At 47.5% G+C, this 15,345-nt stretch overlaps 5 protein-coding genes across 5 annotated transcripts; 4 read left to right on the top strand and 1 right to left on the bottom strand.

Moving 5' to 3' along the window:
* Positions 1-2,783: 2,783 nt before the first annotated feature.
* On the bottom strand, positions 2,784-3,475 carry EI90DRAFT_2685433 (uncharacterized protein). Its single transcript, XM_039053464.1, has 3 exons — positions 3,384-3,475; positions 3,173-3,315; positions 2,784-3,116 (listed from the first exon to the last, which is right to left on the bottom strand). Exons 2-3 carry the CDS (start codon positions 3,291-3,293, stop codon positions 2,875-2,877), a joined length of 363 nt encoding a protein of 120 aa, XP_038909963.1. The 5' UTR covers positions 3,294-3,315; positions 3,384-3,475; the 3' UTR covers positions 2,784-2,874.
* Positions 3,476-4,052: 577 nt separating this feature from the next.
* Positions 4,053-5,149, top strand: EI90DRAFT_3082448 (uncharacterized protein). Its single transcript, XM_039062008.1, is given in 5 exon segments — positions 4,053-4,084; positions 4,147-4,264; positions 4,337-4,482; positions 4,539-5,000; positions 5,011-5,149. 2 exon segments carry the CDS (start codon positions 4,359-4,361, stop codon positions 4,775-4,777), a joined length of 363 nt encoding a protein of 120 aa, XP_038909962.1. The 5' UTR covers positions 4,053-4,084; positions 4,147-4,264; positions 4,337-4,358; the 3' UTR covers positions 4,778-5,000; positions 5,011-5,149.
* A 1,965-nt stretch (positions 5,150-7,114) lies between these two features.
* On the top strand, positions 7,115-7,598 carry EI90DRAFT_3082437 (uncharacterized protein). Its single transcript, XM_039062007.1, has one exon. It carries the CDS (start codon positions 7,177-7,179, stop codon positions 7,387-7,389), a length of 213 nt encoding a protein of 70 aa, XP_038909961.1. The 5' UTR covers positions 7,115-7,176; the 3' UTR covers positions 7,390-7,598.
* Positions 7,599-8,339: 741 nt separating this feature from the next.
* EI90DRAFT_2941043 (uncharacterized protein) lies at positions 8,340-11,016 on the top strand (the record flags this gene model as incomplete). Its single annotated transcript, XM_039055261.1, has 12 exons — positions 8,340-8,450; positions 8,576-8,743; positions 8,836-9,049; positions 9,120-9,135; positions 9,245-9,405; positions 9,519-9,544; positions 9,689-9,788; positions 10,152-10,231; positions 10,517-10,630; positions 10,716-10,774; positions 10,871-10,893; positions 10,964-11,016. Coding segments are annotated over 12 exons (1,125 nt in total), but the record flags the coding sequence as incomplete, so codon positions are not given.
* Positions 11,017-11,637: 621 nt separating this feature from the next.
* Positions 11,638-13,664, top strand: EI90DRAFT_3132723 (cytochrome P450; the record flags this gene model as incomplete). The annotated part of the gene is made up of 11 exons (XM_039064496.1): positions 11,638-11,694; positions 11,755-11,926; positions 11,983-12,053; positions 12,104-12,114; positions 12,168-12,210; positions 12,272-12,696; positions 12,754-12,817; positions 12,878-13,044; positions 13,099-13,180; positions 13,252-13,457; positions 13,520-13,664. 11 exons carry the CDS (start codon positions 11,638-11,640, stop codon positions 13,662-13,664), a joined length of 1,443 nt encoding a protein of 480 aa, XP_038909959.1.
* Between the last annotated feature and the right edge of the window lie 1,681 nt (positions 13,665-15,345).

Below are 15,345 nucleotides of genomic sequence, written 5' to 3'. Positions count from 1 at the left end.
CTGCTTGCCACTAGCTGGGAAACCTGGCTGCACCCTGTCAGGACCGTTTTGGCATTCACATGCCTCCCAGCACTGATTGCAGTGATCTCTTGTGATTTCTCATGCAACTTAGCCTGAATGGGTCAGGGGACACTGCCTCAGATGTATGCTGGATGTTTCGGCACAGATGTGCGAAGTGGACCATTCAGTGGAGGTATGTACTGAACTTTCACTATTGAGGAGAGCACTCATTTGCTTTGGCCATGCTTATAAAGGGACCCTGATGGCCCCCCTTTCTCCTCCCCCTATCACCTGGTATCTCATGCTCCCTCGGTGAGTGAGATCCAACTTGCCACCTGTTTTTTCCAGGCTTACTCCTTTGACCCACTGCCACTGCCGCTACATCAGCAAAAAATTGTTATGCTCCTGAGTGCTCTGGAGTATGGGGAGCACTGGGAGAATCAGGAGGAGATTGGCCGGTCCAGGAACAGCTCATTTCCTCCGGAGTTGGTCAGGTACTCCAGGGCACTCCCAGGAGGGCATGGAGCATTGCTTTGTGCACAAACATATCCAGTAAATACAATTTAATGCTTCAAAATGTATAGGGGTGAGAAGCTTCGGGGAGCTCCTGGAGCATTTGAAAATGAAAAGGAAAAAAAAGAGGGAAGACTCCCCATGAATACCTCCTACCACAAGACTAACACCACAAGACACTACTTAACATTTAGGTCAAACACTATACTATACATCAAGGACACTGAGACTCACCAATACACAGTCAAAATTTATGGCCTGATATATGATTAATCTGGCAACTTAATCACTTTCAGACTTGCAGAATATGGAGGAAGGGGAAATGGGGGAGAATGAGGGGGGAAATGAGGGGGGAAATGAGGGGGGAAATGAGGGGGAGAATGAGGGGGGAATATAGAGGGAAATGAGGAAAATTTGAAAAATAGGGACTTCTAAAAAGTTGAAAAAATAATTAGGGAAAAATCAAAAAAAAATTCAGGAACTGTAGTGCCTTTGAAGTGCTTTCAGGATATATAATTATTTGCAAAATTGAGGAAGAAATGATGGAGAAAAATGGAAAATACTTTCAGAGACCCGAGAAATAATGAGAACTGAATTGATGGGAAAGTCTGAAAATTGAATAGGAAAGTGAGGGGAAGCCTTGTAGCATTGTTATTTTCTGCTGTTGTGATTTTTCCCGATTCTTCTTGGTCTCATTCCCAGCTGCTCCTCAATACTCCTGGAAGCTCCTGAAAGCTCCTGGGAGGGTCCAGGAGCAGCTGGGAGTGAGACCAAGAACAATCAGGAAAAATCACAACAGCAGAAAATAACAACAGCAGAAAATAACAATGCTACAAGGCTTCCCCTCACTTTCCTATTCAATTTTCAGACTTTCCCATCAATTCAGTTCTCATTACTTCTTGGGTCTCCGAAAGTATTTTCCATTTTTCTCCATCATTTCTTCCTCAATTTCGCAAATAATTATATGTCTTGAAAGCACTTTAAAGGCACTATAGTTCCTGAATTTTTTTGAATTTTTTCCCTAAATTTTTTTTTTCGACTTTTTAGAGACCAAAATTTTCCTCCCACTGCTCCTGGCACATTGCATACTCCTCACCACTCCCAGCCGCTCCTGAACCCCCTCCCAGGAGAACACTATTGGCTCCAGGAGTGCCCAATCTGCTGTTTTGTCTCCCACATGCTCCAGCCACTCCTGATGCTCCGGAGCATAACGGACTTTTGTTGATGTACCGACACTCTGTTCTCCCTGAACTTGCTACTGCCAACACTTTTTGCGGTGTGACTTCACTCCCATTTGCCTCAGCTTTCAGCCCTTGCCTTTTCTTGTCTCCCACCTCCTCCCTGACACTCCTCCTTTTGGTACATTTTTTTTTTTTTGGTACATCTTTTTACATCATCTTTGTACATTAGCTCTGTGCTGTATTTTGTTTTTGATGTTTATCTTTTTACATTGTCTTTGTACATTAGCTCTGTGTTGTATTTTGTTTTTTATGTTTCACTACTTCCGACTTGACCCTTATTGTCACTCCCATTAACCTTCATCTGTTTTCTTTTTCCTCTTTGTATGTACGAGCACGGGTCCGGGTCATGCATCATGCACATGCTGCCAATTCCACCTGACCCTTTGTGGCCGTTTCCCGCTACCAATGCCTGATAGCCCTGATTAGTTGTATATTACCTTACAGCTATTGTCACTAGATAATATATTAGTTCTCCCACATATTGCTTGAGACTGAGCTATTGTCACTAGAGCAAGCAGTTATTCCGTTATTTTATACCTGACTTATGGTCACCGATGAGAAGGCTGCCAATGTCAGATCTCATCAGCTTGTGCTTCGCATAAACAACAACAACAACAACAACAAACACGGTTGTTGCACATGGGACGGTCTAAGCACTCAATGCCGGGACCCCAGCTGAGCTGGCAACAGATATGGTTACATTGGTTTTATATTGGCCTCTATTTTTGCCCAAATTAACTACCATTTTTGGATTTCCACATGATCCGACTAACTCATTTAGCCAAATTTGACGCGTCAATCTTTTTGCACCTTGCTTTGTAATAGACAACTGCATGTAATACATTTCTGCTAGCACGTGTGGATGAAGGAAAGTGAAAATTCCCACGAATTCCTGACTCGAAGGTGAAAGGTAATAGCGATGGTTCCTTCTTTTCCATGAACGACTTGCTGTGGCGATAAATTTCAGGCAGGCTATTTCTTCATCCCATGAAAACCAAGGGCATGGGGAAACTTCACTTTGGATTGGACGGGTTTTGATCTACATCTACTATGAAACCTCTTGTTTTTACTGGAAACTGAAACTGAAACTGAAACACTGCTCGGCCGGCGAGATACTTGTTTAATTCTCACAGAGGTCCCCATAGCACAATAGGTGGTCTTGCCATTCGCAAAAGGGGCCAATGTCGAAGCGCGCCGAGGATCTCCTGGCCTCAGTCCGAAGACAGATTCCGGAGTCTCCGCCCGTGGACGTCCATTGATAATCGGTAATTGTAACAATAGTACGGCAGATCGGGCCCGTCATTGAGGTCGACCCCCATTGAAAGGCCTGGCTGTCGTAGTTCGTTGCAGTACTAAGGTCATCTGTTGTGCAAGCATTGGTTACGCGGGACCAAATTTCATTTCAGGTTTCGGCTCACTGCTGCTAGAGGGGACCATAGCCCCATAAGAATATCCCTTACAATTGACCCGGCCAACATAGAAACTAGCTGCCACGATGGGAACTAGAGCGAGTGGCGCGAAGAGGATCCAGAGTCGCATTGCGGCTTTTTAGATATCGCTACTACTGGCACGTAATGTTCATGGCATGAGTGACTTCACATAGTTAATGTTAATCAGGGGGGGACTAACTTCAGTCTTGAGCGCGTGTGGTCAGAGGACTGAGGAGGGAGGAAAGCAGAACATCAGGCTTTATGTAGGCAATTCCAGTATCCTAAACTAGAAAGATTGCTTCGCAACCATGATCTTGCTGGCACACCACGCGAACATTGCTGACCACGAGGCCAGCTATCGGAGTTGGCTTTATTGATTTACAGCGACCGTCAAAAAATTGGCGCATCAGAGTTTTTTTTTTTTTTTCTCCTTTTTTTTCTTTTTTTTTGGTGGAACCCCACGTAGCTTTCGCGAGGTACTAGGTACCTGGGGGTTTATGGGCAGGAGCTGTGCTCCTGGGTTATGATGTAAGGTGGTTGTCGTTGAGTGGTTCCGGACAGAGTTTTTTTTCGGTGGAACCTTCGGTAGCTTATCGCGGGTAGGGGTGCCGGAAGGTTTGTGAGGAAGAGGAAGGGTGAGGCCTTCCAACGATCGTCGTGTGCCTATGTAAGGAGGGATACCACATTTATTACATATTGAATTATCACGCGACCACATGCATGCCGGTTGCCGGAAAGTGACCTTGCAGGCAAGATATGCGCCGATTTAACCCGACCGGATCCAAAGTGCCCCGTTCGGCGAACACCGCAGTCCGTTTCCGTCCGTCCACCCTTTTCTTACAATTCAGTAGACCAGACATTCAGTAAGTAGAGGCTGGTGATAGGATCGGACTCACCTTGGTCAGCCGATATGTTGAGCTATGCTGAAGGATAAATTCCTGATATTTCTGTGATATTGCTAGCCAGAATGTTTTACTTTTCCACGAGGAGCCGTTCAGGATACTGGAATTGCCTAGTACATAAAGTCTGATGTTCTGCTCTCCTCCCTCAGTCCTCCGACCACACGCTCTCGAGACTGAAGTTAGTTCTTATTGATTAGCATTAACTATGCGCAGTTACTTATGCCATTCCCTGTTCATTACGTGCCAATAGCAGCGATATCTAAGAAGCCACAATGCGACTCTGGATCCTCTTCGCGCCAATCGCTCTAGTTCCCATCGTGGCAGCTGATTTCTACGGTGGCCAGGTCACTTGCAACGAAATGCCTTTCGGGGCTATGGTCCCCTATGATGGCAACGGTGAGCCGAAGCCTGAAATAAAATTTGAATCTGTGCAACCAATGCTTGCGCAACAGATCAATATCGTCATGCAATGGAGTACGACACCAAAGCCTTTGTATGGGGATCACCCTCAATGACCGGCCCGATCTGCAATACTACAGTTACAATTCATGGTTTGCAATGGACGGCCGCGAACGATGACTCCGGGGACTGTTATCCGACTCGACGTGCCGGGAGATTCTCGAGGGTCTCTGAAGGTTCGTGCAAATGGCAAGACTACATAGTGTGCTCTTCGCCCATATGCGAGAATTAAACGGGTACCTTGCCGGCCGAGTAGTGCTTCAGTTTCAGTTTCCGGCCAAGGTCTCATTGTAGATCGAAACCCGTCCAATCCAAATTGAAGTTCCCCCATGCCCTTGTTTTTCAGAGTACGCAAGAGCAATTACCTGCTCAGGGACGATGAGATGAAGTAGCCTGCCTGAAATTTAATTTATGGGCACAGCAAGTCTTTCATGGAAAAGAAAGAACCGTCGCTATACGCTACATCACGCGCGTACAGCCCCCCATTGCAGCGACGGCTCGATGTATGCATATGCAAACTCTCACTTCCTGCATGCCACCCTTACTAGCACGAAGCCCATCCTGAAACACTTTTCCTCAACCTGAATAATGGAGGTCCCCTGGGAGCTCACCCATGGACGCTAACATGGCATCCCTAGCCCAACCTAGAGTTCCGTAAGATCCTTTTGAGTTTGACTTGTGACGGTTGTCATTCCATGGATGATCCTCCACCGAACTTGAGCGTTGTTAACGAAACGAATATGAGAGTTACAGCTACCATGACACAAAGGTTGCTCATAAGACCCTTATGTTGAGAGTTGATCGTCCCTCGGATGAATCTGTAGAGTGAAAAACATTAATTGCGCGTATTGATCTTGATTGTATGTCCTTCCTAAATTACCAATCAAAAATCAACACGCTGAACACACCATAAACTGATCCGGATGTATGCATGGCTAGCGCCGCATCGTCCGCCAGGCCATCTTGGCGGGTCTGTAAAGGTCATATGGGATCAGAAACAGCAATTTGCTTCTGATGGATAATACCCTCGGATCCAGTTGCCAACATTAAAATATATACTGTTGGAGCCCTGTTACCCAAAAGATCGTGTGCATCAGTCACGATATAAGTGATAAGTCAAGCGCCGGATAAAGTATATGAACTTGATCATTCAATGTCTGATAACTCTCGCGAGTGGGTCGTCAGTGGCCAATATGAACGATTATCATGGATCCAATTAGTCGATTGCAATCATCTGACAAAGATGGTCAAACGTGCATGACCGGGTCAGAAGGGGAGAGGGAAATGGAATGAGGGTGAGCAGAACATTTCAAGGGCGTTCATTAGTAGGGGCCACGCGCAAACGGTCTGTCATGCGAGCCTCATACTCGAAGTTGATCCGGTGTTGATTCACAGAGCTATGTAGACACTGCGGTGATTTGTCATTCAGAAGCGGCACATTAATGTTCCAGTATGCTTGGAAAGTACCCGAACAGCATCGGAGATTGAAACCAAGACTGACCATCATGCGACCGGCAAATGCACCGCACAAGGGATATCCTGTCCGGTCTGTTGTTCGCTTTCACAATTGGACCAACTGGCATCAGTCCATGCCGGTCCACTCAAAGCAGCGAACGACCTTCAGATTTCTACCGGGCCACTTTCGTACATTCGGCATTAAGAGCTGGGGGAATACGGCAGATCGATTTAGCCTTGTGAGCTTGGTACCGCGGCGGACGGGGGATTGCAATGAACGAGCCTTCCCCTTTCACCACAATCCCTGTACCGCTGCGCACATAGGCCCATCCTGTCGTCCATAGCACTCCAATGTACGAGCGGTGCACAAACATGATAATCTGGGTATACGTGTGAAAGGCCCGGTACATTCAGGACGGAGCTGGTGGTATGACGACGATTCCTCATTCACTTTAAAGGCATTTACATAGATATGAGTGAGTTGATACAGGCTGCAGCGCCAAGGCTAGATGTTTCTCAGAAACATCCAACGTTGGGTGAGCAAACTCCAAGACAAACACATTCTTCAATGATGGGTCTCAGGGCTCAACATGGAAACCAGGACATGGGAACCAGGTTTGCGCTATAAACTACTGGGGCCGCGGGTTGATGGTGCTAAACATAATGTCGGGTGAGCGACAACCAGTTTGCGACTTCCGTGAACGACCAACAAGAAGATAGTATGTCGGTGCTGGGAGTGGAAATAGATGTAGAGGATCGGACGTGGATGCGCTAGGGCGATCACGGTCCACCGCTAGGCCTGAGGCCCTAACAAAACATGAAGCTGCAGCACATGCCAATGGGTTCAACAACGTGTGGCGCAACAGAGCGAGATGATAGCTAGTCGTGTATTCCCTCCCCAGCCCACAAATCGTGGGGTAAACCCAGATGAGCCTAGACCTTAAGCTAGAAGGGCATCCGGGGTTTCCGCACCATTGGGTAGGAGAACCCGGACCGGTGGGGGTGAGTGATAGTGAAACCAGCTTAGCTTTGTACATAATCATAATTCAAATAACGCGAGGTTATCAGGTAAGCTTTCCAAGAACACCTTGGAATTCTGAAGAATGACGTCAGGTTGTTGTCGGACGACTGAGTAGAGAAGACCCTTGAACCATGCAGAGATGAGGTTTAATCCCTATGTGCATGTGGTGGTACTCGTTCACCGTGGTACGTACGGCAGTGCTTAATGTAGTACTCTCTACTCTCTGGCATCTCCACGGAGATTTGCGTGCGGTGGGAATGAGGTTCATCGCGATTGCGTCAGTACAACTTCTATCGATGGGTCGGGCATTCTTCTCCCTACCTTCTTGTTGGTCCCGGTCCATACTCCGTTCTTTGTTTTTGTCTTGAGCGTTGGATGGGGTTCAGACTGACCTTGGTTGTTATGCGTGGCCGAATTAAGTAATTGGATTGCATTGTCAAGCGCCCGGTATGAATCAATGATCGACTTACCGAATTATGTAAGTGATTTAGTGCGAATTCAGGGAACTTACTCCGAGGTGGCGACGGCGATCTGTCCAGTATGGGACGCAGAGGAAAATGGAATGGCTTTCAACTCGGACAACGTCTCCATTGCTATTTTGCTTTTATTTTTATATATTTATCCCGAGACCCCGCTCTTGGCACTCTCACACTGACAGGCGGCAAGCCAGGAAAACATTTTTAAAACATCTTGCAAGCATCGCCCTCGTCTTGCTTGCTGAGAACCGTCTGCAGACAACAGGATCCAGACACTGTCACTTTCTGTCGCTTGGAGCTGGTCATGACGTCGCCACTAGGCAAGGGTGCAACAGACTTCCCACCTGGCGCATCAAGTGGATGGCTTCCGTCCCCTAATCCAAGACAATCTCAAAACTACTTTGACGCATCCGAGTATCCTTTCGACACACACTCACCCACTAGCCAACCGCTGCTTAGTGCTCGGAATTCTTTTGCCTCCATCCTCAGGCCAAAAACGTACGGGTTCGGCTACCTGCCGTTCACCGACACTCCTGAGCAAGACAATGGAAGATCGCCCCCAAGTACGGAGTCGATATGGTCGTCGGGCGGGGCGTACGGGTCTGGAGATGTGGAACGGCGTGGGAGGAGAGTTCGCCCGAAAAATCACCCACTGATGTCCATGATGGATTGTGTTGGCGATCCTCAAAGTCCATATCGTAAGCCAATTTGTTTCAAGTCTCGTTTCCATGTTATGTGCATTTATTGATTCTTTTCGCCGAGATAGAACGTGCCAAACTGGGTGGGGGAGGATCTTCGTCTCGTCCATCCTCCGATACTGACGCCACTTTTGTGCGCTAAAAGTCGATAATAATGGAGGGCAATACGAGAGACTGCGAAAGTCTCCCGAAGAAATCAAAGGGATTAAACACAGGGATGTGCGGGGATTCTATGAGCGACAAAATATGCTGCTGGTTAGTTGTTACCCTACTTATATTCTCAGTCATATACTCGTAAATTAATCTATGGTTTCTTAGGACAGCTTCGAAGAAGGTATTGAGTATTGTTTACCTCCACAGTACGAATGCTTGACACCCAGCATACTTTCATGACAGTCGATACGCTGCTCGATTCCGTCCCGAGGCGTGCACCGGAGACAAACGGGGAAACCACGTCTCTATTACCTCAATACCACCCTACCGAAAACACTAGGGACGCTAAGGATGCTCGATTTGTCAGGTGGACGATTCACGTGAATCTGATCATTGTACGCCTAAGCCAATTATTTCCTTTCGCTCCATCCTCCTCCGGCCTTCAACCTAAAAAATGGTTTCTTCTCCCATCGATCTATCCATCCAGAACATCATTTTATTCCTTGGGAAGCTGTCTGTCGTTCTCATATCAAGCTCAATTTCCCTACTCGCTTCTGCTACCGATTCCGGCATGGACTTGTTGTCGACGTTGATCCTATTCTGGGCCTCATGGACCATCTCAAGCAACGATTGGCGAAGAAAGTGGATGTTTCCCGTAGGTCTGAGACGAGCGGAACCGATGGGTGTCGTTGTGTTCAGTGGTGAGTTTATTTTTCCGCTTGAATAATTAGGGTTCACTAATAAATCGACGATACCTTTCCAATTGTGCAGTGTTCATGATCTCGAGGTAGGAGGCTCGCGAAAGGACGGGCAGTTTGTTGCTCCAACGATCGAACAAAAACCCCCTCTTGGCATCTGCAGTCTCTGATACAATCTTTTGGTTCTCTCTCTTCTAGCTTCGTTCAGGTGTCCATCGAATCATGCAAAAGACTATTATCGAACGATGCCGAAGTTGTAGCATTGCCGCTAGAAGGCGTTATCATCATGGTCATTACGATCGTGGTGAAATTTGGTGTATGGCAAAGTAGTCAAGGATCCAAGAGTTCAACGATTAGGGGTGGGTGACTGGAAGTTCTTTAGAAGGGCTCTCCAATTGTGTTTTTGGTAGAAACGTGAATGGTCACTAACCGACATCTCTTCTTCTTCACTACGGGTCTGTTCTGATTCCAGCTCTCTCCCAAGATGCTGAGAACGACGTTAGTGTTTTTATTATTATTTCTCTTCTCTTTTGTACTTAGCGCTTCAGTGCCATGTCCGAGTTCTTTTTTTTTTTATAACCTCCCAATGCATTGTGACATTCATCCACTTACCACTGCCACAACTCCCCTTATACTATATAGGTCTTTTTCAATACGGTTTCTTTATTGTTCCCTTTCATCGGTCACAAACTGGGCATCTGGTGGTTGGACCCTCTCGGTGGCGTTGCCTTATCGTTGTACAGTAAGTATGCGTTTCCCCCTGCTCTCCCCACCCCATTGGCACCACCACTACCCCGAACATTGCCCTATTCCGTCCAACATTGGACTCGGCATTGTGGTGGATGCGTCGATGTTATACGTCGCGTAATGGTAAACTTCCCAGTGCAATCGCATCTCGTTTAAAGGAAGATGGGTGACTTTCTCGATGCTGGTATGCCCTATATACTGGGAGGATGATTACTTCGCCACCGAGACGTGTCCGCAGGTGTGCCAATGCAACAGTATAGGGTTCAGATGCATGGCGTACTTCCGCCCCACCAAGAGCATTCGTAGATTCATCATTTCGTTGGCCCCTGACCCCTGACTTTCCACGCTATCTACATAGTTATCGTTGAATGGATCGAGACCCTTCGGTCAAATATTCGAAATCTGATGGGAGTCAAGGCTAGTGCGGATGAATACCAGGTAAGAGTTCGTTCTCCTGTTGGAAGTCAATCACTTTTTATATTCGCAATGGGCGTGAGGTTTCGCGCCGTCATCTGGTTCGTACCTTCGTGCTCCACTGCGGGCGGAAAAAAAATGTTTTGTCGCTCCACATTCATCCCTGTGTCACCCTGTCTGTCTAGCTCTTATCAATACCCCCATTATCATCCCTGACAGTCGGAAACTAACATACGTTCTCCCACCTTGTGCCTCGATCTTGGACCATATCCCATATATTGTGCGGTCATTCCGGAATAACGAATTCAGCGAGTGGCATATCTCATCATGCGATTTTCGCCATGCATCGATGCCGTGCAACACTTGGATGTTTATTCGAGTGGTGACCAGTTCATGGTCGAAGCTGATTTAGTTCTTCCGGCGGTACGTGCCGGGGACCTGTAAGGATGCGAATCTAGTACTGATCTACATCGTTCTCGTTCCGGCACTGACATGCGCGCGACTCCAGGATACGACGTTTCCGATGGCACACTATATTGGAGAGAGTGTCCAATATGCTATCGAAAGGTACGTTGAACACTTCGTCCCAAAGAATTTTGCATCTCACGTCGATACATTCTTTTCGATCGGTCACACACCACCTGTTCACCGAAAACTGTTTAGTTTGTCTGGAATCGAGCGCGCTTGTGAGCTTCTCCGTGGTTCAATTCTCAGAAGGGAATATTTTTCGTCTCTGATGATCCATTGTTCTTCTAGATTGCCATATAGATTATAATTCGAACAACCCTTCCGGTCATCTGGTCCGGTAGTCGGACTATCGAGAAGCTTCTCTGTAATCGATCAGGATCGCGGGTGATTGTGTCGATCGCGATCACATAATTAGGCTCATACTTATACATGCATCGGCCATGTCCACCCACCCACCCACCCACACACTAGGCAGGACCCAGCTCTCCAGACTCACGCACGCTTGCTAAGTATTGCATCACATCATGTACGATCCGCAGGGAGCCTTTCGCCCTCGACGAATAGTCTATGTTGGAATTCCCGGCTGGCGCGCGGCAACATGAGAATGAACCGCCAACTGAGGGGGAAGACACGGCCATTGACTTAGAGATGAAAGTTGACCCCAAAACTAGTTGCGGGGATGGCTAATTTGTGGCTAATTCCTCAAGGCGGACTCATTCTGTAACGACAAACAACAATACATAAGCAAAACCTATCTATATTCATGGAGGCTGGAGTCTTCACTACTTAAACAGAATGGGGTGCTTGCCTCTTTTTGGCAATTTTTCAATTGTCGGCGATTACACCGATCAACCAGATACATATTGTACATAAGCTGCAGCCGTCAACCAGTGCTCGTCAGCGAACAACGTTTTTGTGTTGCATTTTTACTTAGCTTGAAATCTAAATCGATAAGACGCGGAATGAGCTGGGTGCTCACTCATCCGATTCTGGCTGCCCTCGGAGTGGCTGGTGGCATCGTAAGTCTTTTTTTCATGCTTCAGGCACTTTGGCATGGCTTCTGATTGCCCCCCCGCCAGATTACATATCATTTCGTCGCCTTTTTGCTCGACCCTTATCACTACAATGACGGTGTTAATGGTGTCGCTATTCCTGGTCCATTGCTTGCGAAACTCTCAAATTTCTGGCTCCTTCGGGTGGCCATCAAGGGGGACCGTTCGGGCGTGGTCCACGAGCTACACCAGAAGTACGGTAGGTTGTTTCTGCTCGTCGAAAGACTCTTAGGGTGCTGATTATTGTCATTACAGGCAAAGTAGTTCGCATTGCTCCCAACCATATCTCCATCGCCGATCCAGATGCCGCCCAGGAACTATATGCTGTGAGTAGCCCTGATTGCCAGAAACATCTTGATGCGAGGATGGTTTCTAGGCAAACGGCAGGTATGCGTCCGATCGCTCACGTTGGACCACCCCGTTATTTAACCCGTCAACAGCACAAAATCGGACTTCTACGACGCTTTCGTAGCAGTCCGCAGAGTACGTGCCCTCAACCCTAATATGCAATTCAAAAATGCCTCATGTTCAATTCATTGTTCAGGGTCTCTTCAATGTCAGGGATCCTGCAGAACACGCCCGGAAGCGCAAGATAATCTCTCGTATCTTTTCCCAGAAGGCCGTCCTTGAATTCGAACCATATGTACGCGACAAAGTGGCCAAGCTCCTTCGGAAATGGGATGGCATTTACCAAGATGCTGTTCTCAACGGGACGAATGTTGGGACTAAAGTCAAGGCGTCCGACGGCAAAGCGTGGTTTGATGTCTTGGAATGGTTTAATTTCCTCGCGTTTGATGTCATTGGTGACCTAGCATTCGGTGCACCGTTTGGCATGCTTGACTCTGGAAAGGATCTTGCACCAGTACATGAGTTGGGAAGCGAAAAATTAGAGTATCATCCTGCTATCAAGATCTTGGGCGACCGGGGGGTGTTTGCGAGTTCGCTTGGTGTCGTTCCAGCATGGCTCCGGTAAGTACATAATTACTGTGCCCCCGTTTTATGCTCTGATTGTGAGGACCATATCAGCCCTCTCGTCAAACAGCTTCCCCATTTCACCAAACGTAACGGTGCTGTGGGGAAGCTCACCGGCGTAAGAGTTTATATATATGTACATTCAATATTAAATGAACTCCAGAGCGATCAACAATAGATTGCTATCGCCGCCGTCGAGAAACGGCTTCAAGGACCAAGTGACCGAAATGACATCCTCTCCAAGCTCCTGAAGGGAACGGACAGATCCGGTAATCCTATGGGAAGGGAGGAGCTGATAGGTGAGGCTCATACACAACTGATTGGTGGTTCGGATACTACTTCCACGTACGTTCCTTCAAGCTGCCCTGGAAAAGTTGACTGACATGATTTCTCTCCAAGTTCCTCATGCGTCATTACCTACTACATTGCTATGAATCCTGGAGTTCAGCGTAAACTCCAGGCCGAGCTCGATGAGGCTTGGGTCCTAACTGGATTCCAACGGGCGCGGAGGACCTTCCAACATACGTATCATCTGTGGCGCCGTACGACCAGGTGAAAGCTCTTCCATATCTCGAGGCAGTTATTCAAGAAGGTTTACGTATTCACACGACGCTTGGTCTCGGGTTACCGAGAATTGTTCCTCAAGGTGGATTGACGATCGCAGGTCGGTATTACAAAGAGGGGAGTGTCCTTAGCGTCCCAAATTTCACGACCAATCGAGATCCTGATATTTGGGGTGCCGATGCCGATAAGTACCGGTTGGTGTCCTCTTTCCACTCTCAGCTAGCTTTCTGGCGAGACTCAAGTATGCGTGCGATAGGCCTGAGCGTTGGCTTGGGGATGACAAAGTGAAGATGCAGAAGGCATTCATTCCTTTCTCATGTGGACCGCGGTCGTGCGTTGGGAAGAACCTTGCAAATATGAATCTTCGTATCTTCATGGGCCACTATCTTCCATCGATATGAGATCTATCCTGTTTCGCAAAGCCTGACTGTGAGTTAGCTTTCTCTTGGCGATAGGTTAAACTGGTAGATGCCAATGCTCTTCTCACCCACAGCTGGAGTGCGAAGAAGGCGTGATTCGCAAACCGAAACATTGTGTACTTGGGATCAAACGCAGATTCTAGGTCTAGAGTACCAGGAATTACCCGAATGCGTGGTGTTGAATATACCAGATTTCAGGGCCAAGGGTCTGCGCCACATTGTTTCTGCGTGCTTACCAGGGTTCAGTTTGGCAATTGAACACTGGTATGGAACTGTACCACATTTAATGTATCTACTGTATCGCTAAGAACACGTTTGAGAAGCAGGAGTATATGTAATCCTGAGAAGAGTTGTGCCTGTAGAGTTTTTTTCGCCACATTTCCGAATTCCGGCCTAACAGGCGAGGGACGTGTCGCCTAGAAGGGGTGCCGCACCATCGAAAAGAGATCGATGTTTACAGTTATTTATGTCGAAGGCTTCACAATTCGCAACTTTCTCTGTTCCATCGTCATTCTGGGGAGGCTTTGTCTTGGGCGCCAATCTATGAAGAAACCACTCTCTCGCAGGAGGAAAAAACCGAAAGGAAGCTCTAGGGATCTCAGTGCAATGGCAAAGGATGGGAGCCGGCGTCAAGCTTTCTGAGACGCCCTACGATGTAGTTGTGCATGTTGCCTGCTTTCTTAGCGCCAGAGAAATCGCTCGGGTTTCTATGGTAGGCGTTTAACGCGGCTGTGTGCATTGAGCACTGACTGCCGATAGCATTTTGATCTCATTTCATCCTAGCTTTGCAGGAGTTCAAGTCGATCTATACGACAACAAGGTCGTGTGGGTGCGGGGCGCTTCAGCAATTCATAGACGAAGAGAACATAGCTAAGTTCTCATACGACCCTGAGAAAATGACGATAGGCGAGATTAAAAAAGTCCTGTCCGACCTTGGCGCTTGAGACAACGGTCATTGGCAATAAACCCTTTATGCTCTCTAGAAGGATTGTCGGATTGGATTACGGTCCGAGTCTGGGTCCTAAGCTGCAGTGGGGAAAGGATTATCATAGAACATCACTTTTGCTCCTGGGGGGCGCTGGCTTTTGACTACTGCCTGTGACGATCGGTCTCTGCACATTTTTTGCTGGGACCTGCATCAGAAAGCCGAGGGAAAACCTCTTGAGTACATGACTAGGACTTCCTTCGATGACTTTCTTGTCTTTCAAGATGGCCCCTCCTTGGGCCGCGTGGCGAAGGTGTTACACTCGAAGCTCAGTCAAGTGAGGAAGGAGAGGAGATTCGGTTATTGACGGTGTATGAAGGGGTAGTGAGGTTTGTTCTTCTCCATCGATGCTGAGATATTTACTTATTCCCTTTAAAAGCGGCCAGAGAAGTACAGTTTTCCATATGTCTACTATAAAGTGGCTCGAAGAAGACGGCGCAAGACCCACGATTACGCCTACGTTTTCCTTGACTCTCGACAATTCTGCTCAAATTGCACCCAGTTATGTCTTTGAAGGCGAGGTTGTGTGTGTGCATCAGCCTGTCTCGCCAAATATTATTGCATGGAACTGGAGGACTAACCATGTGGCTAACACACCAATACTCTGGGCTGTACGTTATTCCCACGTAGATATCTTTCTTCCACTGGCTGACCCACCTCGCCGCTCTTCTTCACGCA

Source organism: Cantharellus anzutake (genome assembly GCF_015039405.1).
Source record: "Cantharellus anzutake strain C23 chromosome Unknown EI90scaffold_92, whole genome shotgun sequence".
Classification (NCBI taxonomy): domain Eukaryota; kingdom Fungi; phylum Basidiomycota; class Agaricomycetes; order Cantharellales; family Hydnaceae; genus Cantharellus; species Cantharellus anzutake.
The sequence above is the reverse complement of the archived record's forward strand: the minus strand, read 5'-3'. Positions and strand labels throughout refer to the sequence as shown.